Here is a 26881-nt window from a genome sequence, read left to right as displayed (position 1 = left end):
CTATATCGTTCCAATTTTATCGGATGTTCTCGAAGGGGCAAAAATTATTTAGACATGCTACTTAAAAGTCACCTTGATCTCTAAATCTAACTGCTAATTTTTGATTTAGACTAACAGGATATATATTGATTTTTAACTCTGAGCCTATATAAGCACCCAAGTTTTTTAAAACTCGTTTTTTTACAAAACTTGAAATTAAACCTTGACGAATGGTCGTGTTTTGATTCCTCGTTCGTTGCTTCATATCATTGTATCTTCACGTCGTTTTGAATGTTTATTTGTTCATTCTCATCATTGTTTTTGTTTGTATCATATTTAACTTGGACGCTTCCTGACTTATAAGAAGGAGCTAAAAATAAATTTTACTAGCTAGCTACTACTAGTTGTTCTTGTCATCTTAGTCGAAATGACATATAAACACCACAAGACACACTCAAATGGCAACACCAGGGTTTAAATCCCTGAATCGGCTTCCCTTGTCGCTAAAATGGCCAAAGTAACCAACAGTGGAGGACCTAGTACTGCTAGTGTTAATCTCTGTAAATTTGAATTTCTGCAATAATATTTCCTAATCTTGGTGAAGCTAGAGTCTTCTTTGCTCAAGTTTGATTATGGTTCTCAAAGATGCAATAGAAAAAATCAATATGGAGTGTTTCTTGTGTTTAAATCAGTTAGCAAAAACCAACAAGGTCATCATAGCTATAGTTTGGGATGACACCAATTTATCTAACAGCACAATAAAAATGTGCATTTTGAACACAATTAAATTGCAAGCATGTTCCAACTTCAAAATCTCTACTCAGTTATTATGTTTGAAGAGGATTGTTTTGTCCTGCATGAAGCATTTCTCCAGAAGCATATAGATGACCAACATAGTCGATGGCTAAGATTCATACAAACAGACAAAAGATCAAATGAATTTGTGAAACAGGCGCATTTGCTCAACTCCAAATTGCCTGTGATATTATTTTGAACAAGAGCAGTGTGCTGATTTCATTCCAAAGAACATTTTTTCTCAAATGCTTCCTGCTCTTTGCGGCACAAGTCAAATTCATTTGTATGGTAGTACATGCAACCAACGTAATCGTCCATCTCCTTTGTGCACTTTTGGTGTAGATCCTTGAGACTGCACAACAAGCATTTAATTACTATTATCTAGAAATTCACAAGGAGAAAATCAGTTGTCTAAGTTTAACAGAGAATGCTTCATATAATGATAGAAACTAATTAACACTTGGCAGTCATCTGACTGTAAACTCAACCAGAAGTCCATAACAAATCAAATAAATCAATGAAAAAAATCATGTATATTAGAAAACAACTATCAATATCATCATAAAAAACTGTATGTATAGCTTAAACCTGGATAGAATACAAGGACTTTATCTGGAAAGGCTCTAGGAATACTCTCTACTCTAGAAGCCATAGGCCATTGAGTAATAGACTGAAGCAGCATCTCTAACAAAGGGAAGAGGCTAGAGGTATAGATCCGTTAAGGCCACTCCTTAAGAAGGACTTTCGGTCAGTTCAAAAACCATTAGGTAGGGCTTGTGCGTGCTATAATAAAAAAGAGAAAAACCTTAAATCTACTAGTCTACTTGAATGGGTCTAGGCAAGGCAGATAAAAAGTCAATAATGCCAGAATAAAAAACACCAACGAAAAGCAGGGAAGTGGGGATATATATCATATAGTAAAGCCAGAGTCAAAACTACAAGCCTAATTGACTGCCCGATCGTTTAGCTTTAAGAGAGTTTTCATATAGAAGTCTCGGACACGCCGGGAAGAGACTTTAAGAAAACTCAGCTCTGTATGCTGCTTTTTATTTACAGGGGTATTCTAATTCTTTCAAACATTAGCAAATATTGAACTGTTGAGCCTAAAAGAGCGAGAGCTTGATGAGATTTTTAGGGTTGATAGGCCAAGCCGATTAGACGGACGGAAATAAGCCACTAGTCGTGCCATCATACTATACCTTTCTGTTGAATTGAATATAGAAGGGCTTCCCTTAGCTTCTAAGCAGAATTATGTTGAAATTAAACTATTTGTATAAGGCAGTGCATCTAGCAGTGATAATGACAAACAATTTACAGTTTAATGAGCATACACGGTCAGTTTAAAGCAATTTTATACCAACATTCAATGAGAGACCACCATTTTTCCATTTTTTCCATGTCATACCACCAATTTCAAAATACCCTTACAAAAGTGGGGTGATGTGGCAAAATAGTGGATTTTCATTGGGTGTCACTGTCTCATTAAGAATGCTTTTTTGTTATTAATATATCTCATTCTTCCCAGCACAAGACGCACTGGAAAAGAACAAGCAAGTACAAGCATTACAAAACCAAGGTTAAGAATAAAACTCTTAACCTTCAGCACTCTAATATATTAGAAGCATGCCAAAATCAATCTGTGTAAGATGTCATTAGCACTCAAAGAAACTGGAAGAAATTTTACCAGCAACAATTGCAAATTGAACATAAACTAAAATAAAGATTAAATTTTCCAAGCACCCCTGTTCTGGTCTAGAACCCAGTCCTAGGGTCCTGATCAGAGATGGTTACCTACGGTTTTGGGGAGAGTGTTGTGTATGTAGTGAGTTCGATCCTTTCCCTAAAAGCTAAGTCCGCCTAATGCAGTGTTTCGTGAGTTTCTAGTCCTTCCAATCATTGCCAGGCCCAAATTCAAGATAGGTGCGGGTCCGAGAGAATATTCTATTCTTAGCTGGCAATGATCGGGTGAGGTATGGACGGATAGGGTACGGAAATGGCTGGTCAGATCATCCTTGGCCCAGGTAACTCATTTTTGTACCCAGGTCGGCCTGCTTGATCTCGTCCTGTGAGAACCCTAATTTATGGGCTTGGTCGTCCGGAAGGCCTGGCGTACATCACTAGGGTACCAATCTAGAGGTACCGCACACAGCCCCCAATCCTGTGAGAACGCAGGCACTCTAAATTTCAATAAGTGCTTAGCCTTTAAGGTGTCGTCGAACGTAGAGTATTGTGCAATCACTAACCAAGGTCTTAGTATCTACTCGCTCCGTTCCTTTATAACTGTCACTTTTACAGAATTTTTTTGTTTCTAATTAACTGTCACTTTCAAAGTTCAATGTAACATTAAATGTTGTTTTTCCTATAATGTCCTTAGTAATTTATTGCAGAGAGAGAAATATAGGAAATATGATATTAAATAATTAAGGATATTATAGGCAAAACATAAGTTATTGCATCAAAAGTAGTGAAATACATTTAGTGTCTTGGTTTGTGTAAAAAGTCAAAATGACAATTAAAAAGGAACAGAGGGAGTACTAAATAACAAGATCAATGCCATGCAAGGGGGAAAATTGCCAGAACTTTGACATCATTCAGCTAGATTCAAGGGTAAAATAAATAGGTTCTGCATATTTAACATTTTCCAAAGAATACCATGCTCATTGAATGTCTACCTCAGCTAAGGTTCCACACACAAACGGCCATTTCAATAAATAGTCAAAAATATTAAAAAAAATACAGAACAGCAGCAGAATACAGAAATGGTGCTTAAGTATCTTAGTAATACAATTCTATCTTCTATCTTCTCATACTCAAAGTCTATCCAAGATCTATTGGACCACCCACTATTGAGCCACTCAGGTTATGCTCTAGATATCCAATCAATCCTGGGCGAGAGGGTGTGTTTTGAGAATCCCATTGGATGAAATATGGTTGAAAATGTGTTTATTAGTAAGAGATATTCGTCACCTTACAAGCCAACCCAAAATTCAAAGACATAACATAAATTAAGGGCCCGTTTGGATTGACTTATTTTTAAGCTTATGAAAAATAGCATATGCAAATAAATAAGCTTTTATGTTAACTGACTCATAAGTTCTCACAAACAAAAATTGTATTTTCATAAGCTGTTTTTTCATAAACTACCTACCTTGACATGACAAACTTATGAATAATACATAAAAGCTTATTTATTTGCATAATTTGTTTTGCATAAGCTAAAAAATAAGCAAATCCAAACGGACCCAATAAAACTAGTTTTCAGAACCTCATCCCTACTCTAGTCACCTCCATTTTATTCAACCAAACAAACACATTCAAATCCATGAATCATTGATCACATAAAAGAAATCATCAAACAAAACAAAATTAAACAAAAATAACATTTTTATTAAAAAATAAATAAAAAGATTATGCGAAACTCACAGTCCAAGGACACAGCGAGTAACATCACGTCCCTTATCAAGGCACTTTTCAGGATTCTGATCTTTCTTCTTACATTTCAGAAACTCCAGATTCTCCGAATGACATCTTAGCCCAATGTGCTTCGAAGATGCCATCAACACCGCTGATGTTGGGATCGGGTTTCCAGCAGCATCTACAGCACTCGACATATTCGATTCACTCCTTCACCTGAAAAAACAAAACAACAAGAAAATTGTTATGTAATTTTCTGTTTGATTTTCTCGAGAAAATGAGGAAAAATGGAATGAAAGGGGAAAGGGGGAAATTGAAAATTTGGGAAAATGGGTTATGGAAAATGAAAATGAAATTGATAAGGGGGAATGGATTAACTTGAATTGAATTGCAGTGTGTGTTTGATTAGTGTAGGAAGGAAGAGAGATGGTGAAGATTAGGGTAGTGTATGCAGCTGAGGTTATTTGATTTTGGAGGAAAGTTAAGAACAAGGACTAGTATGTAGAATTTTTTTTTTTTCTTTTTTTGCTTAATGATAAAAAAAAAGTGATTATAGAACAAATTGATTTTGACAAAAGATTTTTTTTTTTTAAAATAAATAAAGTTATTTGGTGGTTCTTAAAAAAAAAGTTATTCGGTGGTTATTAAAAATTATTGATAGTAATCTTTAAAAGAAACTAGTAAAAAAAAAATTAAAATGATTATGATAATAATTTTGTGTTTGTGCACCTTTTTTTTCATATAATATAATAAATAGATGAAAACTTCTAGAAATTATTATTTTTTGAAAAAAACAATTTTCACAAAAAAAATGTATAAACAAACCCATTATTAGTGTGAAGTATCACCAACTTTGTTTACAAGTAGTCTAACAAGAAATGTGAGAAATGTAGTTGTAGTGTGATCTCTTCTTTCAACAATGTATTTTTTCATCTACAAGACCGAACTTAAAACTTAAAATATTTGTCCAAAAATTATAAATCACTTTACAATATCAATAAAACATTAAATACTACTTTTTATTGTTACCAAAAAAAAAATACTACTTTTTATATTATACTGTCAACTATTTATTACCTTTTTTCTTTTTAATTTATCTTTCTCATACCAATAGTGAATAATTTTGCAAAATGACTTATAATTTCTCGTTCACATGCAATATTAATTACACTTTTTAATTTGAGTTAAATGATCAAAACCTCATATACTTTGAGGAAGTATTATTTAAACCTTGAATCTACATTTTAAAAAAGAGACTTATATCCCTATTGGTCATCCTATTTTATCAAGGGTTAAATAATGTTTCCCCCCTCGCCATTTGAACGAATTTTGATCTACCCCTTGTAAAAAAATAGTTTGAGATTCCCCTAATCATATCAAGATTCTTTGATTTTGAACCTTAATGACATCTTATTTTAAAATCCACATTTTTTTTTGAATAAGCTAAATTAATCCATCCAAATTGGCACCAGAGAGAATCGAACCTGAAACCTTGAGGAGGAGCGCACTCCCAAGTCCCAAACCAATGCCACTGGGCTAACCCAAGTGGGTTTAAAATCCACATTCTAAAAAAATATTTTTCAATTGAAACATTGAATCTTTTTACGGTAAAAAACAAATTTATTCAAGAAAAACACAGAAAAGATAGAAACAAAACTAGTTTGAGTTAAGAGATAAGGAGTCGGATATCCAAATTCAAACTCGGACAAATCAATAAATATTAATTCAACAACTAATTAACATCTGTCATTTAGAAAAATAAAAATACAAACATAAAGTTAAAAGAGTTTTGGGACATTCCCCATCCACAAACTAACGTAACTCTAATGCTAAGTCAATCAAACTCTTGAGCAACCAAACACACATGAGGTGCGGAATCTAAAAAACCACATTTACCAGGCCAATACCTAAATCCTAACAACCAAACCAAATCATATTCATGACTTTTGGTCTGGCACGGATCTAAAGTTTGGAAAGATTTGGTTTGAGCAAAGTCTGGTCTGATATGATTCGATCAAGTTTGGTTTCCACATTAGAAAAGAAGTCACAGGTGCTGAAATAATTTGGATCTATACTTCTCATTTGTGGTTCAAAATGAGCAAACATAGTGACCATTTGAAATTGGAATAATAGAGGGGCAAATCTTACCTTGATTTACATACATTCTAAAAGTATTTATAGTAGTGAGATTGTGAATTAACGTGACATGTTTTGCTGTAAACCAAAATCAAGAGTCTGGCTATCATATGAATTGGACACCACATGTAAAAAGTCGTCGTAACAAGGGTTGGTTCTACTCGCAGACACCCGTATGGTTTGCATTCTCTTTTATCCAAGGATGCTCCATTATCTTCTGAAGTGGGAGCCTTTTTGAAGAATCTTTTACCAGTAGCTGCACAAATTTACGTATAGCAGTAAGAAAAACAGCCTAATCATGGATATGTAAATGTAGATAGATATAATGTAGAACAATCATACCCGACTTATCAGATTTTTGGCATTCTTAGAAACATGAGGGGTAGGAGGGAAGTTCAGATCAACATCTCTTATCCTGCACAAATTCAAATGCATTTACATTACATATATATATTGGAAGCGATTTAGTTTACTATATACATGCAACTCTCATGCGGCCATGCCCTTCACATTCCATACCTTTTGAAGGTATCTTCTTGACTCTCAGCCTCAAATGGAGGAACACCATAGAGGAACTCATAACAAAGAATACCCAGAGTCCAGTTATCAACTGCATAATCATGACCTTTGTTTTCTACCATTTCAGGAGCTAAATAATCCAATGTTCCACACATTGTCTTTCTTTTTTTTACAGATTGTACAGACCAACCAAAGTCTGCAATCTTAAGACGACCCTGTAAACAAGCTATGATCAAATTAGTTGTACAAGTTCCCTCAAAATTCAAATATAATTGTATGATCAACCGGCTAAAACGAACTCCCAATTGATATCTACAATAAAGATTATAAAAAAGGATTGAAATGTACTGCAAAATGTTTTATGCTTAACATTATGAAGGTTACTGAATTCTTTAGATTGTGCTACCATCATCGACAGAGCAAACAAAAATATATGCATTGTTAGCACTAGAAAAGGGAAATAAAATAGGAAAAAGAATAAAAAAAATACCTCATGGTCAAGCAACAGATTTTCAGGCTTGATATCTCTGTGAATAACATGCTTCTCGTGACAATATGCCAATGCCTTTGTGAGGCTTAAAATGTACTAAAATTTTCAAATTTGAAATAAACAAACAGTCAGTATACTACAAAGATTTACTTCAAAAAACAATAAGTATAGAATGATAGAATATAACGTAATCCCTACTTAGAAATTTTACTTTTAGCATAACTGCCAAAATGATCATAGACATATCAATGATATCATAATATGGATACGATCGGACACAGATACGGCCTACGAGAAACTTATCAAAATTAAAAATCAAGATATTACATAGGCAAGATGCATTAACAAAAGCTCTCTCTCTATCTCTCTCTCTCTCTCTCTCTCTCTCTCTCTCTCTCTCTCTCTCTCTCTCTCTCTCTCTATATCTATCTATCTCTGTGTGTGTGTAGTTTATAAAGCAACAATTATGTTACTAACTTTCTCTTAAAACAACCTCTCAAAAAAAAAAAATTTCTCTAAAACAAACCATGGCTTCTTTTTCTCTCGCAACTTTTCTTTAAAGTCAAAACCAAACAAAACGACCTAACAAAATGCCTTGAACCAATGAAAATGTTCGTCCATAACTTAGACACAGTTAGGCGTCCTCCAAAACAAGGCCAGGTCAAAGCAATGATAATAGTTTGTTAGAATGGCATAAAAAGCAGGAAGGCATCCAATAGCTATGAAAAGGTAAGCAGGAAAGACAACCTTCATATTCTCATGTCATGAGTCATGATTCTAGTTAAAACAAAGTTCAAAACAGCATCATGGTGATAATTCTTCAAAATAGGCATACACTCAACAAACAAAAAAAGGATTACCGTTGCAGCTTGTTTCTCAGAGAAATGACCTTTTTTGCGAAGCTCCTTGTATAGTTCACCATTATGAGCATATTCAAGAATCAAGTAAACACGCTCGGCATCATGAAACCAACCGTATAGACGCAAGATGTTTGGATGTTTAAGACTGATCTGTATCTCCATTTCCCTCCTCAGTTGATGAAGAATGTTATACTTTTCTAGTTGTTCCTTAAAGATGACCTTCAATGCAATCACATATTTACTCTGAAAAAAAAGATCAAAAATCTATTGGATGCCGCTGAACATTTGAAAATGATAAAGGGGCGTTAACAAGAGCTTATTTTGACTTATTTTATGATACAAATAATTACATAAGTGATCAAACAGGTTAATAGAAATATTTTATGATTTTTACTCATTACTTGTTTTCTACTTAATTTTAAAGCCCCAAATATATAACTTATGGAACCAAGTATCAACTTATTCAGAAAATATATGTAATTTAGCCTCATTCTCCATGTGAGGGTAGAAAGAGCTTATATACATAAACTCTTATAAGATAAGCTATTGTATACATAGTTTATTTAAGCTATTAACCAAACATTGCCTAAATATACAATCCTATTCCAGAAAAATGCTATTAGGTCTAGTCTTTGAAAATTTATTACCTATTTATAAAATGCTATTAGGATCACGACATAACCATAACCATACCACAGCAGCTATTTAAAGCCAAATTAATTACACTTGCGAGTTGAATTAAAAATGTCTTCACCTTCTTCATGACCAATTTGTACAACAACCAAAACAAAGTGATTGAGCTCAAGTGGTTAATGAGTTTCACCAAAGGACGTATCGTTCGAGAGAACCCAAATTTGATTCCTGTGCGGAACAATTTTTGGTCAAACCATACATACCTCACACCCGAACTCCAGATTACCCCAACACTCTCTAGTCTCTAAGCCACCTAAACCAAATTTCAAACATCTTTTCAACAATAGGTGTTACCCCAACACTCTCTAGTCTCTAATTCTATCATCATGTAAAATTTTACCACACATCCAACGCAAGATCCTCATCTCTATTACGCTTAGTTCATGACCAATTTGTACAATACAATAAACACTTTTAGCACATGCATAATGAAAAACACAAAGAGTGAAAAAGGGGGGAAATTGAGGGAGTACCTTGACTTCTCTGGCAACATAGACTCTGCCGAATTTGCCTCTACCGAGTGGCTTTCCGATCTCGAAGTCGTTAATCGACCATTCGTGCTCCCGTTTCTGATTTTGATCCATTTATGAGAATATCTGAAATTTGAATCTGTTAGAAGCCGCGTAAACGACGACGAGGAATTGCGAAGCAGAAGGAGTCGTGCGAACCTGTTTGTGAATGTGACGGAGGAGAATCGCACGAGAAAGAGATAGAGAGGGAAATGGTTACTCAATTCTGCTTTTGTCCTTTTGAATTTCAAAAAAATGTTTCTCAAAAAAAAATAAAAAATAATGATAGTTGGACGATCATTTAGTGCCATTTTTTTTTTGTCAATTTTTCATTTTATTCTCTTTAAAAGATTTCTTCAACTTTTAATCTCTAAATTATTTTCATTTTTACTTTTTTTTTTTTGAATAATTCATTTTTACTTTTGATATCTCCTTTAAAGTAATAAATTTATATGTAGAATTTATTTTTTTAATAAAAATTTGCAGAAAAATTTATAATATCATAAGACCATCTACAATGGAGCTTCCCTATTTGGACGCTTAAGTGGGTCCCACATGTACACATCATTCATTTTATAATTTTTTAATGTTAATACCTAATAAGTACTTAATTCCTCAAACCCAGCACCACAACAAAATTTATTAATATGCCCCACTAATAACTCAATATTATTACATTTACAAAACACTCATTTATTTCATTGAAAAATATTAATTGAAATTCACATATAAAATGAAGAGAGAGAAGGTGCTTATATAGACATCCTTCTTTATAAACACCAATAAATATCACTCCACAATGGGGGTGCCTATTTAGCCCGATGCTTAATAGGTGAAACACCCACCATTGTGGATGGTCTAAGAATCTCTTTCAAAATAAATTTGAATTTTTTCACTTCACATGAATTAAATATGAATTTTTATATTTTTTAAGGTTACAAATTTATATTTTGTTAAAAAATTCTAATTTTTTTAGGAAAGATTTTTACAATTTTCTACACATTTTTGAAAAATTTCATTAAAGATTACAAAAATTAACTTAAAAATAAGGACCAAAAGTAGTGGTTGAAAATTTTCTAGGGACTAAAAGTTGAAGGAAAATTTTAGAGAACTAAAACGAAAAATTGATATATTTATAAAGACAAAAAAAATATATTTAATCCTTTTTTGATTGGTCAAAAATAACAAAGAAAAAAAATAAAAAAATAGTTAAAAGATAATATGAATATAATTACAAAAATAACATTAGATCTTAATCCCACCATATTCTCTTCCCCCCTTTGTCTCTCTCTCTCCTCTTCCTCATATCTGAAACCAGAAACAACTCTCTCTCTCCCTCCCTCCCTCTCTCTCTCTCTCTCTCTCTCTCTCATGGATAAAGCGTCCTCTTTTCGCCGCTACTTGACCCCTCCGTTCCACAACCAGAACGCTTGGTCGCGATTCATAGATTTGACCGCATTCTTTATATTTTGATTTTCTTTAATCAAAATATATGTCCAACTTACGGCTATAATTAACAAATCAACATTTTTTTTTTAAAGAAAATCAACGGTTCCATTCCCTTTAAAAAACAAGAGCTCTATGGTCCTCGTGAGCTTACCTCATGTATGAACAATGCATAAAATATGCAAGGTCCGGGGTTCAAACCCCGGCCATCACAAAAAAAAAGAAAAAAGATCAATCATTCACTTACTCATAATTTTTCATTCACATCTAATCTAATTTAAACTATTCTTTGTTAATTAAACAAACAATCTCAATAAATATCCAAAATTTTATTTTTAACCCTTAAAAAAATGTCTTTTTAGTCTCTTCAATATATTTCTTTAACATTTTTAAGCACCAAGAATATTGACACAAAATGTTTACAAAGAGTGAAATGATGATGATTTTTTTACATAGACTAAAAACGAAATTTTAGATATTTATAGATCGTTTACTTAATTAAACAATTACTTTACCTCTGTGACTTTTTTCTTCTACACATTTCACTTGTCAATCAACCCCAAACACAATAATTAATCTTAATCCAATTTTATGCGAAATGGTGGCAATTCTCCTTGTATAGCAAATCAACAAACAGTCTGTACTTTAGATACATATGCATCATATTACACAACATGATTATTGAACATGAACGTATCGCATATGATGACACTTTTGATTATTTTTATGATCATCTAGGTAATAACCCAACTGCATTAGTTGACGATACTAATAATGATTTTCATGTGTTCCTATGTAAAAGATCTCATTTTCGTGAGAAGTAAACTCATCGACGCCTTCAACGTGACTTTATAATTTATAGAACATTTTGGGTATGAGAATAACGACAACTAAAAATTATTTTACAGGTTACTATATTTTATGGTAGTAGTTAATTTTAACGTTTATGAATGGTTAGATCACCTAATGGTTTGCACCGGATTGACTGGTAGTTGAATACTGATAACACTAATAGGACAGTGCTACATCTCTTTCAATCTTTCTCAAACTCCATTCTCTATAACCACACCACATCTGTTTTTTTATAACTTGCTTTGAGTTCAAACATGTATACCTTCTTATACCCACATGGATGATGGAAACAACAAGATGTGAGAGCAATTAATACAATTAATGCATTAGATATCCTTAAGTAAGGGATAATACATTGTTTCCTATATCTTGGATCACATAATCAGTTATGGCTTTGGATTAATTAACTCCCTTGAACTTTAGATTGCAAGTTTTAGACCAATTGGAACAGATAAACCTATTGGTGATGTTACTAAAATGTTAAAAGAGAACGAATTTCTCAATATGTTTCAAAGGAAGAAATTTTAGTGGCCATAGATTGGTTTGACATTCTGTTTATTGTTGCCATAGGTCTATTGTTACTGGTTTTGGAATTTGTTACTCTAATGCTTGTTACAGATATATCATTTATGTTACGTACCCTTAGGCCATAGGTGATTGAAATAGTCCGCGTATGTTTGTGTGTATTTGGTTAAATTATCTCTTACTTTGTGAAACTTAACAGGAAATCAGACATGACTCATAAACCATGAAATTAATCGACATATTGCTACCTAAATTTGCTAGAGCGTCCACGCACCAATTTGCTTCATGGTAGCATTGTTGAATCACTTACTGATCCATCTCAAGTAAACACTGAGATCACTTGCACCAAACTCTTACTATTAGGGCTAACTCCATCACCTTCGAAGCCATGACAGTACTTACCAGTGTATTTCCAAATTACTTTCAAAGGAATGAAAGGATCCATTTTGAAAATTTTCTTATGCACTTCTTTATTCCTCGCCGACCAAAGCATGGCATGCAGTGGCCCAAAACATGCTAAGGGTTCCTCAGCCTTGCACTTCGATTCTATCACTACAAAACCCCAAACATATCATATCAGGGGGAATCAAATTGAGACATTGAGAGGAGCACACTCCAAGGTCCTAAACCAACATCACTATTTAATGTAATTTAATCCATATTTGTGACTAAGATCAATAGAATTGATTAACATCATCGTCGTCATCATCAACATCAAGAAGCCCTAATAATTGCCTTCGCAATTACTAAGTTATCATTAGAAATTAATTCTAGTTACTCATTCCCCAACATCAATAAACAGTTACTAAGCCTCAGTTAGTTATCTATTCGATTATCTTATTTACCTAATCGATTATCTACATCTCCTAATGGAAGATCACTTTGTTTTAATCACATTAGCACGTTTTTTCCACTATTATTAATTAGTACCTTGGTTATATTTTCACTCGAAGTTATAATTGCAAAAAATTCTAATCATCATCATCATCATCACAATCGTTTAAACCTGAGTCAGGCATGTAATGTTTTATGGTAACTTTCTTTCACTCATTTTATAAATTTATAAATGTAATAAATAAAGGAAGGCCAAAATATGAAGTTTTTGTTTCATTTTTATTTGCTTTAGGATAGCATGACAATATTTGTTAAGGTTAGATCAAATGGTTTGCACTGCATTGACTGGTAGTTGGATGTTGATAATAACATTCATAGGACAGTACTAAATCTCTGAGCATATCTTTTTCAAATGCCATTCTCTAGAACCGCACATTTCAATTCAAACAACAACATGTCCATCTTAGCCCACATGGGTGATGGAAACAGCAATAGCAATAATTCATGCATTAGTTATCCTTAAGAACGAGATAGTATACTAAAACTTGATATCCAGCTCAAGGACCGACTAATTTGAGGGGTCCAAATCCTACCGTCCATTTGCAGGCTGTATCTCAAATCCGTAAGCACGAGATAGTATTCTAAATGGTGGTCTGCAACTGCAATTGTTACGGCAATACAAAGGATTTTGGGGTCTCTACGACATCATCACAATGGCAATTTCAACCGCATTTTTCAGCAATATATTGGTTCAAAAGAATAAAGAAACGAAAATGCAATCACAGAAACACACAATGTTTGATAATGAAGTTCGGCCAACTGCACTTAGGTATTCGACTGTAGAGTATGTGCAGTCCCTTTCTATTATCTGTACAAGATTAGGGTTTATAACATACAAGTTGTATTTAAATATTATTTTGTGGACTGCATGAGAGGAAATGTTAAGGTTGTTAGACTAAATGCTTGGCATTGCAATTGCATTGACTGGTAGTTGGCTATGGATAAGATAATATTATCAATTTAGCATGTTACAGTTACACCACATCTCTTTCAGTCTTTCTCAATTGCCATTCTCTAAACGACATATTTCAATCAAATGGGTTATCCTTTGCGAAATTTTCTACGGAAAATGAATTCCAACCACAATGTTTTTTCTGATAGCTTGGTTTTCAGTGTGGATAACAAGAATTAATGTATATCCGTTCCAACATATCTACCTTAGCCAACTTGGATGATGGAACACAGACGTAGCAACAAGATGGCAGAAAATTCATGCATCCGTTGTCAACATTATGTTGGTCCGAGTGGTGCTGGACTCAGACCCTTAAGTAAGGCCTCTTATTTGTGTTTAGTAGACGAAAAAATGTGGTTGAAAGGGTGACTCCTCTAAACATAGCGAGTCAGATTCTCTTCTAGAGATTAGTCATCAGCAAAGCCGGCTGTGGATACTTAGCATCCACAACATTTTTAACATAAAAAATTATATTGCTTCTCATCAGCAAAGCCGGCCGTGGATACTTTGCACCAACAACATTGTTAATATAAAAACTTATATCACATAATCAGTTACAGCTTTGGATAACTCCATTTGAAATTTTACAGATACCAAGTTTAGAATGGGATTTTCTAGTAAGCACTATGTTAAGAAGCATGGTAGAATCCAACAAGGAGAAAATTGAGATAGATTGTTTATATATTTGGAATTAATAGATCGCGAAAAGTTGATTACATTGAGCATACGAAACGAAACACTTTATATAGTGATCCTAACTAGCTAACTAATTTTAACTAACTTGTAACTTTTCCTAACAAACTTACTACAACCTGTAACAAATTTCTACTTGGTCTAACACACTGAGATCAATAAGACATGACTCATTAGACATGGAAATGTAATATTTCATATGCTTCTGTAGAGATTTAATATTTTCTTTCTAGAAAGATGGCAATAATGAAAGTTCTTCATGCTATTGTAAAATGATATTTTCTTTATTGTCCTGTTGGTGAAACTAGATCCTATTGGCCGCCAATCAAAAAAAAGATCCTAATGATTTTATGACATTGTTTACATCTGAGAGGTAGATACACACAATACCATTGCACAAGACATTTGAAGTAATTTATTTAGAGCTTATTTAATTTTATTTCACAACATGAACACTTGTGTAAACAGATTTTCAACATGCATATGGAAACACAAATAACTTGTTAATTTAAGCGCTTACAAGTTACGACATAAACACTGCAATAATAAGTTGTTATTGAATAAGTATTTGATTAAGCTCTTCACTCAAATATCTACACTTTTTTTTTTTTTTTGTATTTTCTTCTACACTAAATTTTGGTAGGGTAGCATCTATTGTAGAGGCAAGAGGATAAGGCAATAGAGGACAGTTTAAAGATTATAAGTATGGAGTGACTAAGAAAACAAGAGGTCAAATCACTTATGGAATTGGATTTAAATGTCCTATCCTCACACATGCAGTGATAATGTTAGGATATTATGATTCCATTGCCCCTCATCAAATTACTATAAATATTATGGTTGCTGCCAAGACTAATTCCATAAACGAAACACATTTCAGAGAATTTTTTTAAAGTTTAAACATGAAAATGCAGAAAGCTTGGTTCTATGAGGAGTATGGTCCTAAGGAAGTCCTTAAGCTAGGGGACTTTCCTATTCCATCCCCTCTGGAAAACCAACTACTTGTCCAAGTTCATGCTGCTGCTTTGAATCCTATTGATTCAAAGAGGCGTATGCGTCCTATTTTTCCGTCTGAGTTTCCCGTGAGTGTCTGAAACTCTAAATTTACTCATAAGAAATTATTATTCACAGCACAAATGATATTACGTCACACAAATTTAGTTATCCGTTTTATATGTTCCGAAAGATATAATGGATAAACATTTTTCCAAAGGACCATGGAACTAGTGTATAATGGTTACTGTCAATCATCATGTGACAGTTAATGGATATGTGAAGTTATGGACACAAATTATATCTTTGATGCACATTTACATATTAATGTATATATCTTGCCAGAGTAAGTAATCAATAAATATTTGTATACTACAAGAATGAGGTAGGAGTTCTTCATTCCAAGATTCCTAGCAAGTTGCTTGTTGCATAAGTAACCTTTTTCAGAAAAGTATTCTCTTGTGTTTCTCTAGTAACTTTCTATGAAGCACTGTCACAGACACGTAATCAGACATGCCGGTGCTACATTGGTTACTTTCATATGCATGTTTTAATCATACATTGATTTTTATATGCAGGCGGTTCCTGGATGCGATATGGCTGGTGTGGTTATCGGAAAAGGAGTTAATGTCAAAAAATTTGACATAGGTGATGAAGTGTATGGAAACATACAAGATTTCAACAGTATGGAAAAACCAAAGCAGCTTGGAACATTGGCACAATTCATTGTTGTGGAAGAGAAGTTAGTTGCAAGAAAACCAAAATGTCTTTCATTTGAGGAAGCTGCAAGTTTGCCTTTGGCAGTACAGACAGCAATAGAAGGATTCAAAACAGGAGATTTTAAGAAGGGTGAGACAATGTTTGTGGTTGGTGGAGCAGGTGGTGTTGGCACTTTGGTCCTTCAATTGGCGAAACTTATGTTTGGAGCTTCCTATGTTGTGTCTTCATGTAGCACTCCTAAATTGAAATTTGTGAAGCAGTTTGGTGCTGATAAAGTTGTTGACTATACTAAGACTAAGTATGAAGATATTGAGGAGAAATTTGATTTCCTTTATGATACAGTTGGTAAAGTTTTTCTCCTCAAATCCATTATAAATTACTTTTTATAATACATGCGAAAAGTGGCGATGATCTTATATGAAATATTTTCAGGTGATTGCAAGAAATCATTTGTGGTAGCAAAGAAAGATGGAGCAATAGTTGACATAACATGGCCAGCATCACATGAAAGAGCAGTTTATTCAAGTTTGACAGTTTGTGGTGAAATATTGGAAAAGCTGAGACCATATTTGGAAAGAGGAGAGTTAAAAGCTGTGATTGATCCAAAAGGTGAATATGATTTTGAGAATGTGATTGATGCATTTGGTTATATTGAAACTGGAAGAGCTTGGGGTAAAGTTGTTGTCACTATTCCTCATCATCACTCTACCACTATTTTATCTGAGATTGATACCAATACATTACAACTCAATGGTTTGGCAGCAAAAAATCTTTGTCTCAAGTAGTTACTATATCAAAAATGGCTAGATGTTAAAATTTTATTGTTGGTCATGAGGAATATATGTTGTCATAAATTGTCTGAAATTTATAAGCCATGTGATTTACGTTAATGTGTGAAAATAATGTAATTTGTGTTATTAAAGCTAGTTACAAAATGCATGTAATTTGAGTATTTGTCTATTGTGTAAAAATTTCTGTTGTCTTTATAGACATAGGAAAAATGTGAAATTAAAAAAGAAAGGAAATGGCTTCGCCCAGGCTCGAACTGGGGACCTTCAGTGTGTTAGACTGACGTGATAACCAACTACACCACGAAACCCTTTGTATTAGAAGTTTTACACTTTGGATATTTATTCGCTGTATAAATGAGATTAGGCCTAAATAGAAGTTCAGTAATACTAATAAGGCTTATTAGATCGTTTGGTCCCTTATTTAATTTCATGTTTTCATTTTGGTCCCATAATTAATAAAAATGGCGTTTTAGTCCCTCACATTTTCCTCTGTTTGCCAAATAAATCCCGACCATCAAGTTTAACCCAAATGATCTATATAGTGGACCAACTTTAAAAGTGGTCCATCATAGATCCTATTAATTATTTTAATATCAACCGTTTGATGTTTTTTTTAAAAGAGAACCATTGGATTATGCATGTCAACTACATCTAATTGTACACTACCACCAAAAAAAAAAATTTAAACTTTCTTCATCTTCTTCCCTTATTCTCTTCATCACCATCTTCATAGCTTCATCAACACAAACCCAAAAAAAAAGTAATTTTTTTAAAACAAAATTCATAATCATTATTCAACAAAATCTAACAAACCTAACCAAATTCACAAAGTCTGATTCCCTAAAAACATAAGTAAAGACAAAGCTTCACAATTTCTTTTACAGATTCGTCCATAGTTAAAAAAAAAATTCATGCCCATTCCTTTTATTTTCAGTTTAAATATATTGCATAAACAATCACACATAGTTTATCAGTCTAGATCTGGACATTGAAAACGTGTATTGATGAGTATCTAAACGCGTTTTGTGACCAATTCCTCTTCCTCTTTCAGCTACTGCGACAGTGACAGATCTGGTGAATTCACCACTCCAACTTCACAAAACCGACGATTTCTGATTACACACGCTTCCGCTAACAATTCAGACGAACTCATCCATCTAAACGCAATAGGAAGGTGGTTCGCAGGCGATGGTGGGGACGTTGAAGAAGGACATGAGCTCAAAGGCGGTGGTGGTGAGTGGAAGGTGGTTCGCAGGCGGTTATGTAGGTTTGAGAAGGGTGGATTGAAATTGGGAAGATGAGAAGTGCCAAAGAGACATTTGGATTAGATTGAATCTGTGATTAAATGAATTGAATGGTTTTTTTGTTAAGTTTCTTAATTTCTGGATTTTTGTTATTTGGTGAAGGAGAAGAGATAAACTGTTGTTGTTGTGGGTTGTGATGTTGTGTTGATGAAGGCACATAACAGGAAAGGGATGAAGATGCTCGCTGGGAAAGAAGAGGAGAAAAGAAATTAGGACTTTTAATTTAGCATTAGGGATATTTTAGGTATTTCACATCTTTAGCATTATTTTATGAAGATCTAACGGTCCCTTTTATGATAAATAGATCGAATGGTTAAAATTAACAAAAGTAATAGGGTCTACGATGGACCACTCTGAAGATTGGTCTATTATAGACATTTGGAGTTAAAGTTAACAGTCGGGATTTATTTGGCAAACGGAGGAAAATGTGAAGGACTAAAACGCCACTTTTATTAATTGTGGGACCAAAATGAAAACATGAAATTAAATAAGGGACCAAACGATCTAATAAGCCTACTAATAATATACACACTACCACATCCGATTTATTTATATTATTATCAATAGAATATTATAGAGAATTACAAGTTTTATCATTATGTGGCCGTTTTATAAATAACATAGAGATGCTTTAATGTACACCATTTTGAGCTTTGGAATGTTCCCTCTGCATATGCTCAATTTGTCTTATCCCTTCCATATCAAATCAAAAATAGGACTAAAATAATAAGGAGAAATTAAACTATAACATCCATTAAAATATTTACATTTAACTATCTAAGCTCTTCATATTTTTTTAAAAAACACCTACCAATTTTAGAGAAAGAGGAGTTTTATCGATGGTCGTTGGATCGAGATTGATTGGTCTACGTTTTATTACAGTTTAAAGTTAAAGAATATATAAGTATCTATGTTTAAATTTGGAATATTCAATCTTGATCTAAAGGTCACCTGTGTCATGATTGCGTAAATGCGTGAGGTCCTGATCATGGAGAATCCAAATTCCTTCCAATTACATCATATATTTAATTATTAAGTATATATTACATATCATTGCTTGCTGAAAAATTACTTCAACAATATTTAATAGAGGTCATTTTGTCTGATAGAACTTCCCTTGGATTAGTTATAGAATATACATACAATAAGCTACCTTTTCTATGATCAAAATTCATAGTCTCTAAAGAAAAAAACACAAGAAAAAATGGATATTTTGTACACCTTGTTGACTTCCATAGCCTTCTTTTTTCTAGCAATTTTCCTAGCCATATGTTTCATCATGATGACAATCTTCAAAGGAAAATCCATAGGGGACCCAAAATATGCACCTGTGAAAGGCACAGTGTTCAACCAACTTTTCAACTTCAAGAAACTCCATGATTACCATGCTCAATTAGCAAAAACTCATCCAACTATGAGGCTTCTTGCACCAAATCAAAGTGAGTTGTACACAATAGATGTGAGAAATATTGAACATATATTGAAAACCAATTTTGATAAGTATTCTAAAGGTAAGTATAATAAAGATATTATTACTGATCTTCTTGGTGAGGGGATTTTTGCTGTTGATGGTGACAAGTGGAAGCAGCAGAGAAAAATTGCTAGCTATGAATTTTCTACAAGAGTTCTTAGAGATTTTAGTTGTTCTGTGTTCAGAAAGAATGCTTCCAAGTTGGTTAGAGTTATATCAGAATTTTCTCATGAGGGTTTGGTTTTTGATATGCAAGTGAGTAGTTTTATTTTCCTAAAAATATTCAAGTTTATGTTGAGGAAGCTTTTAGTCAAGGCTTCTAATATCTGCAAGAGATTATTAGGTTTTTACATTGAGCCGTACACATTCTTACAAAACCGGCTTGACAAGGAATATCACTTTTTATAAACTCATTTTATACCTTATCTTTATTCAACGTAGGACTTATGTTTTTTATTCAATAACGATGTCCAAAAACATATAATCTTACACTACAAAGCATGATGTATATACAATTTTCTATTATTCTTAGGACTTACAAATGAGATGTGCATTGGACTCTATATTCAAAGTTGGATTTGGAACAGAATTGAATTGCTTAGAAGGATCAAGCAAAGAGGGAACTGAATTCATGAAAGCATTTGATGAATCAAATGCTTTAATTTATTGGCGCTATGTTGATCCAATTTGGAGTCTTAAGAGATTTCTTAACATTGGTGGTGAGGCTAAGCTTAAACACAATGTTAAATTGATTGATGATTTTGTCAATGGAGTTATAAATACCAAAAAGTCACAATTGGAACTTCAGCAAGATTCTGTGAGTTGATTCATCCCTTATACTGTAACTTAGTACAAAAGGTAGTATTTACCATGATGATAACCGAAATTTTAAATTGCGATTGCAGTCGCATCTTTTTAATATTGCAAATTATTGACGTCAAAGGTGGTCGTATTTGACATTATTCGATAACTTCAAGTAGGAATAAGAATGGTTTATTTGTTTTTTCAGAATGTTAAAGAAGACATACTATCAAGGTTTTTGATGGAAAGCAAGAATGGCCAAACAACTATAACTGATAAGTATTTGAGGGATATAATTCTCAACTTTATGATAGCTGGCAAAGACACTACTGCAAATACTCTTTCATGGTTCTTCTATATGCTATGCAAGAACCCTCTTGTAGAGGACAAGATTGTGCAAGAAATAAGAGATGTTACTTGTAGCCATGAAAGTGAACTCAACAGCATAGATGAGTTTGTTGCCAATTTAACAGACTTAATACTCGATAAAATGCATTATCTTCATGCAACACTCACAGAGACATTGAGATTGTACCCTGTACTCCCTGTTGTATGTACCTTCTACCAATTTCTTCAAAACCATCTTGAATTATTTTTATATTAAGGTGTTATTATGATCACATGTTCCTTATATTAAGGAATGTGCACTGTTATATGAGTCCCTTATTAGGGAGTGTCACCTAAAAAGTGATGCTTATATATTTTGTTTTCAAGGAAATTGTATTCTAATGCTTTCCTTTCATGTGACTGTAATCTAAATATTTCCATGTTAAAATGCACCTATAAACAACATTACATGTTAGATTTTGATGATATTTTTGTGTCTTGTTATGATACTATTTTTCAAGGATGGAAGAACTGCTGATGCGCCGGATGTTCTTCCCGATGGACACAAACTGGAAAAGGGCGATGGAGTGTATTACTTGGCCTATGCTATGGGTCGAATGTCTTCCATTTGGGGGGAAGACGCCGATGAATTTCGTCCTGAAAGATGGATTACAGACGGAATTTTCCAACCCGAATCGCCATTCAAATTCGTAGCATTCCATGTAATTTGTAAATTTGTTTTCCTTCAAATTTTATTGCTTGATAAGACTTTTTTTATGACATATTATAGTGTGTAAGTTTCCATGTTTCAATGCAGGCTGGACCACGAATGTGCTTAGGGAAGGACTTTGCATACAGACAAATGAAAATAGTTGCAATGTGTGTTCTTAATTTCTTCAAATTTAAATTGGCAAATGGAACACAAAATGTGACTTATAAGGTCATGTTTACCCTTCACTTGGACAAGGGCCTCCCTCTCACTGCAATTCCAAGGTCATGATGACTCATTAGTGAGGTGACATCTGAAGCAAATAAAATAACTATGTAAAGGATTTATAGTAATTTAGATTTTGTTGTTCCTTAAAGATGTGAGATGTTATAGGTCTTTCAATCTAAAGGATAATGATTTATATGCTTTAAATATTTATTCCTATGGTTATCTTGACACTAACTGGCATTATCAAACTGTCAGTGCTATGTTTATCTAAATCTTTACAAATTCTCATTTATTCAACGACGAATAATTCCTAAAAAACGATGAATAGTTTTCTATAACTTCTTGTGCAAACCATATTATACGTGTGAAGTAAACTCCAGTGAGTCTCCGTTCAAACTTGAGATCTTTCATAAGGCCCCTAAACTAAGTTCTACTTGAACCAACTTTAGTTTTGTACTTGCAAATACAAAGTTGTGCAAACTATTAACTTCTTTAAAAAAATTGAAACAGAAAGCAAGGTAAATTATCCAAATCAAACTATAGCTATCGATTTTTTAATAGTAAACTAGAAAACAACCTTCAAATGTACCAAGAAACATGTGTAATGTAAATATGCCTTCAACATCATAGAATAAATTATCCATACAGCCAAAATATGCTTCTTTTGCCATTGTGGGCTCAAAGATTGAGAACCTATTCGCCTATGCTTCTATACCAACAGACGTAGAATCAATATCATCACAGTCTATAATCAAGAAATGATTGAGCATTCTCTCTCTTCTTTTTTGACATGGTGGAATTTTTGACAACTGCCATAGCCAATTTGAGAAGGGATAGCCATCATTGCGACGCCATAAGCCGCAATGGCGTGTTTATATGGCGGATTATTGGCCATCTGCATATTCCCTAAATTTTTTATTTTACATTTGTTGCACCACTAATTTATGTAAGGTAAAATAAGAGCAGGTAAATTACAAGCATTTATGTGCATGTATACAGGAATATAACTATTAACTATGGGCAGTAAAAAGGGTTCAACCTATCACTGGATGGTATTGAACTATTAATTATGGCATAAGCTTAGAAAAATTGAATGTGTACATGATGGCAGCTTTACAGTAACACATGTTTTACCCTATTTTGATTTTAGAGAATTGAGAACTTCTAATTAGTAGCAAAGAAGATCAAGTATTATAAATAGAAGGAATGAATATTAAAAATAAAGAAATTTTCTGATGTAAACAGCGTTTAGTAGTATATTAATGAAAGTTGAGCGCTTCAGCAAGCACCACTTAGCAGCATTTTAGCACCTAAACCACTTGCCGTTTCTGAGAATTTAGTAGCCTAGAGGGAACCTATAATTTGGGCCTAAATAATGAGTATATAAAAAAAATTAAATTTTCAAAGTGTGAAAATAATTTGTTTGAAGAGGATAGTTTTCACTACATTAAGAAATTATCTAACAAAAACATTAAAATGCATACAAAAAACATTGATTTTTTTATTTAATATTCGAATGCTTATAGATAACATTTTCTAGAAGCATTTCTAGATGCAAAGTCATTAATAATTATATCCATAATGTTTATTTTTTTCTCGTAAGAAAAAAGGAATGACGTTTTTGTTAAGGGTTAGACCAAAGATTTGCACGGGATTGACTCATTGACTGGTAGTTGGATGTTGATAACAACATTCATAGCATAGGACATCAATCTCTTTCAATCTTTCTCAAATGCCATTCTCTAATTACAACATCTTTCAATCTAATGGATTATTTCTTTGAGAATCAAATGAACTCCAACCACATTGTTATTTTCCAAATATAGCTTGAATTCAAACATGTCTACCTTAACCCACATGGGTGATGGAACAGCAAGATGCATGTAAGAACAACTTAAAACTTTAGATAATGGTGCATGTAAGAACAGCATGATGCTCGTATTTTCCTCAAGTAGTATAATGTCTACTCTTAGATCCTATAATTTGAGGATTTCGACGAGATGTGGACTTAGCGTGAAAGGGTCTAAAAGTTCTAGAGTTTGACAAGACGTGAGTCAGGAATACAAGACCGTCGAAGCCAAGCAGTTACTGTTGAGGCATGAAGATTTTGAATTTCAAAGAGAAGCGGATTCCTCAATGAAAACGTGGGAGACAAGCGGTTGTCCAAATGGAAGAAGTGCTGATTGGGGAATTAGGCCATGTTTGGATAAACAACTTATATAGATGCTTATGACATTAGGGCTTATAACATTAGAGCTTACGTCATAAGCTCTTATACTTAATAAGCTATTTATGTTTGGATATGTACACTAAAAAGTACTTACATAAATTGAAGTGTTTGGATCTCACATTACATAAGCAATTATCGAAATTTTAAATATTTTTAATTTAACAAAAAAATCAAAGAATCGAACCACAAAAATCAAAGATAATAGTGTACAGTTTGTTACCAAAAAAAGACAAGTTAAGTTTGTTTTATTTATTTAGTTTCATTTTATTACGTAACAAAAAAATAATAAAAATCTTCCTTAAAAAAAAAAAATCTTAGTTATGTGTGTTACTTTGGTAAGATAAGTATATAACAATTTTGTTACTCATGCACGCCAAAGATAACTAACATTATAATTAAAATATATGTTTGTTTCTAAAAACAAAAACAAAAAAATTAAAATATATGTTTTGAAAAAGTGGATCCAGAGAGAATCGAAGGAGGTTACATAAACTCATAAGCTCCTTGTTAAGCCGGAGGGTAAGCTGAAAATTTAGGCTTATTAAAATATGGCATAAGCAGCTTATTAAACTATGATAAGCTATTTTTATTTATTTACCCAAACACCTTTAAAAAGGCATATGGGAGTAGATAAGCCCACATAAGCTCAAAATAAGCCAATCCAAACGGGCCTTAGGCTTTTTCCAGTTATTTTGCTATGTAAAAATAGTAGTTTTCCATAGGGAAAATAGGTCGCAAATCACTTATAGAAATTCTACAACACTCGAAGTACCGGCGAGAGAGAAAAGAGTTATACAAAATATATGTATATGATTTGTTGAACCACCTTTATTTTTAATGCAATGCAATTTATCTTTTCTTTAAGTTTCTGCGTTTTTAACTTTTAGCCTTTATCTTGCATTTACTCCATTTTCTTTTATTTTAAACCTTTTTTTGTCGAAAAACGCCATACGGTCTCTTCTTGTTCATAAAGCAACCTATGAATTTGATGAACGCACACTCCTTATTTTCTTAAAACCTTTGCACAACATGTCCTAGGATTTCTGGTTTGATGCTACTTGTAATAACCAAAATCAGCCCTTATTGTTTATCAAAAACACCGGTAAAGATCAACGTAAAGAAAAAAGAGTCACAAAATATATGTAAAGATTTGATGAACCATCTTTAATTCAATGCAATGCAATTTATTTTTCTTTAAGTTTCTTTGCCCTTAAGTTCAAAGTGTTTTTTACTTTAAACTTCAAACCTTACTTTTGATTTATGTCGAAAGACAATTATCCTCATCATAAAACGGTTTTCTTCTTGTTCATAAAAGACTCATCTCATATGATGAACATTCAAACATTTTTTTTGGAAAAAAGACTGCACAACATCTCATAGGATTTCCAGTTTGATCCTACGAGTAACATTTTAAAACTAGTCTTATTGTTTACCAAAAACAATAAAACTCACATAAATTTGTTTTTCATATATAACCAAATAAAATCTACAATGAACGCGGTACAAATATTTAACGGATTTTTTTACGTATATATTATTTTAATAAAAACATAAAACTTACTATCCTTAAACATTCCATAATATCGAATAAGGATTTACAAAAGAATTTGCAGATGAAAATTTCATCAAAAAGCGTGGACGGCAGGATTCGAACTTGCGCGGGCAAAGCCCACATGATTTCTAGTCATGCCCGATAACCACTCCGGCACATCCACATTGTTGCAAGATTTTATTTTACTAATTTTATGTTTTGTTTATCCGAATATTTTGTATCGAGAAAACTGTTGAAAAAATAAAAACGGCCGCTTTCAACTTGGCATCCAGCCATCCCTCACTTTTCTTCTACTCCCTAGGACTAACAATTAAGAATGTCACTCTAGCCAATTGCACACAAATTAAGGAATGAAATAAAATATTCAAATGTCATAGTAATTTTACTAAAATAACCTTATTTTATAAGAAAAAGACAAATTTAAATTTGCATTAAAAATTGTGTGAGAGAGAAAAGTTGGAGTATTTATTAAGGATAGAGTTGGAAGAAAAAATTAAAGTTGCATTGAAAATGTAAAATGACATTCATTTTGAAATCATTTTTTTTGACTAAAACGACACTTATTTTAAAATGAAGGGAGTATTATTTTTCCTACAGCATAATAATTACTTCTATTATATAAAAGGGGCATCCATAGAATAATACAGACAATTAGAAGACTAAATGATTTTATTATATAGGAAATTTGAAAAATGGCTAAAAGTCTAAAACAAAAAGGAAAAATTACACTAACATCCACCAAATTATATTCAAAATATAATAAGCAAAACTACTCATACGTTCCCTTCATTAAATTTTAAGTAACAAGTTAGCATTCAAAGCAACAGTGTTTGACGAAGAAATATTGTTTGACGAGTTTTAAAACTATTTAAAAACCCAGAAATTTCATCTTCACCTTCAAAGCAACTCAATCTCCATCAAATCTACAAAGAAGATCTTCAAATAACTGATTATATCCGGTTTCATTTAAACAATTCTTCAACAAGATCATGCATCAA

At 32.8% G+C, this 26881-nt stretch overlaps 4 protein-coding genes and 2 non-coding genes across 8 annotated transcripts; 2 read left to right on the top strand and 4 right to left on the bottom strand.

Annotated features, from left to right (window-relative positions):
* Positions 1–625: 625 nt before the first annotated feature.
* LOC11444585 (NADH dehydrogenase [ubiquinone] 1 alpha subcomplex subunit 8-B) lies at positions 626–4715 on the bottom strand. Its single transcript, XM_024771638.2, has 3 exons — positions 4566–4715; positions 4198–4404; positions 626–1126 (listed from the first exon to the last, which is right to left on the bottom strand). Exons 2-3 carry the CDS (start codon positions 4383–4385, stop codon positions 994–996), a joined length of 321 nt encoding a protein of 106 aa, XP_024627406.1. The 5' UTR covers positions 4386–4404; positions 4566–4715; the 3' UTR covers positions 626–993.
* Positions 4716–5876: 1161 nt separating this feature from the next.
* LOC11446214 (serine/threonine-protein kinase Aurora-3) lies at positions 5877–11375 on the bottom strand. 3 transcript variants are annotated; one of them, XM_039829616.1, is made up of 7 exons: positions 11357–11375; positions 9360–9482; positions 8194–8436; positions 7334–7429; positions 6844–7058; positions 6667–6739; positions 5877–6580 (listed from the first exon to the last, which is right to left on the bottom strand). In XM_039829616.1, the coding sequence occupies exons 2-7, from the start codon at positions 9468–9470 to the stop codon at positions 6482–6484; spliced, it is 837 nt and encodes a 278-aa protein (XP_039685550.1). In that variant the 5' UTR covers positions 9471–9482; positions 11357–11375; the 3' UTR covers positions 5877–6481. The 3 variants fall into 3 exon arrangements, with proteins under 3 accessions (XP_039685550.1, XP_003627679.2, XP_024627659.1); XM_003627631.4 differs by lacking the exon at positions 11357–11375 and adding an exon at positions 9555–9657; XM_024771891.1 differs by lacking the exon at positions 11357–11375 and having other exon boundaries at positions 9360–9637.
* A 4158-nt stretch (positions 11376–15533) lies between these two features.
* LOC11412408 (2-methylene-furan-3-one reductase) lies at positions 15534–17354 on the top strand. The gene is made up of 3 exons (XM_003627630.4): positions 15534–15839; positions 16329–16815; positions 16903–17354. Exons 1-3 carry the CDS (start codon positions 15660–15662, stop codon positions 17253–17255), a joined length of 1020 nt encoding a protein of 339 aa, XP_003627678.1. The 5' UTR covers positions 15534–15659; the 3' UTR covers positions 17256–17354.
* Positions 17355–17495: 141 nt separating this feature from the next.
* Positions 17496–17569, bottom strand: TRNAV-AAC (transfer RNA valine (anticodon AAC)). The gene has a single exon. It is a non-coding gene; the product is annotated as a tRNA-Val (tRNA).
* A 2139-nt stretch (positions 17570–19708) lies between these two features.
* On the top strand, positions 19709–22331 carry LOC11415778 (cytochrome P450 704C1). Its single transcript, XM_003627628.4, has 5 exons — positions 19709–20291; positions 20569–20853; positions 21046–21387; positions 21686–21886; positions 21982–22331. The coding sequence occupies exons 1-5, from the start codon at positions 19770–19772 to the stop codon at positions 22162–22164; spliced, it is 1533 nt and encodes a 510-aa protein (XP_003627676.1). The 5' UTR covers positions 19709–19769; the 3' UTR covers positions 22165–22331.
* Positions 22332–25964: 3633 nt separating this feature from the next.
* Positions 25965–26046, bottom strand: TRNAS-AGA (transfer RNA serine (anticodon AGA)). Its single transcript has one exon. It is a non-coding gene; the product is annotated as a tRNA-Ser (tRNA).
* Positions 26047–26881: the final 835 nt, after the last annotated feature.

Source organism: Medicago truncatula, chromosome 8, assembly GCF_003473485.1.
Source record: "Medicago truncatula cultivar Jemalong A17 chromosome 8, MtrunA17r5.0-ANR, whole genome shotgun sequence".
NCBI lineage: Eukaryota > Viridiplantae > Streptophyta > Magnoliopsida > Fabales > Fabaceae > Medicago > Medicago truncatula.
This window is presented reverse-complemented; position numbering and strand designations above follow the sequence as displayed.

Excerpts from the sequence above, each read along its gene's own strand:
- LOC11412408 (XM_003627630.4), top strand. The coding sequence starts at position 15,660 with ATGAAAATGCAGAAAGCTTGGTTCTATGAGGAGTATGGTCCTAAGGAA. Across the intron at positions 15,840-16,328 it reads TTTTTCCGTCTGAGTTTCCC|GCGGTTCCTGGATGCGATAT; the intron begins GTGAGTGTCTGA and ends TTTTATATGCAG. Across the intron at positions 16,816-16,902 it reads TTTCCTTTATGATACAGTTG|GTGATTGCAAGAAATCATTT; the intron begins GTAAAGTTTTTC and ends AAATATTTTCAG.
- LOC11446214 (XM_039829616.1), bottom strand. The coding sequence starts at position 9,470 with ATGGATCAAAATCAGAAACGGGAGCACGAATGGTCGATTAACGACTTC. Across the intron at positions 7,430-8,193 it reads CTGAGAAACAAGCTGCAACG|TACATTTTAAGCCTCACAAA; the intron begins GTAATCCTTTTT and ends TGAAAATTTTAG. Across the intron at positions 6,581-6,666 it reads CCAAAAATCTGATAAGTCGG|CTACTGGTAAAAGATTCTTC; the intron begins GTATGATTGTTC and ends AAATTTGTGCAG.
- LOC11415778 (XM_003627628.4), top strand. The coding sequence starts at position 19,770 with ATGGATATTTTGTACACCTTGTTGACTTCCATAGCCTTCTTTTTTCTA. Across the intron at positions 20,854-21,045 it reads TGGAACTTCAGCAAGATTCT|AATGTTAAAGAAGACATACT; the intron begins GTGAGTTGATTC and ends TTGTTTTTTCAG. Across the intron at positions 21,887-21,981 it reads TCAAATTCGTAGCATTCCAT|GCTGGACCACGAATGTGCTT; the intron begins GTAATTTGTAAA and ends GTTTCAATGCAG.
- LOC11444585 (XM_024771638.2), bottom strand. The coding sequence starts at position 4,385 with ATGTCGAGTGCTGTAGATGCTGCTGGAAACCCGATCCCAACATCAGCG. Across the intron at positions 1,127-4,197 it reads ACTCGCTGTGTCCTTGGACT|TCTCAAGGATCTACACCAAA; the intron begins GTGAGTTTCGCA and ends CTTGTTGTGCAG.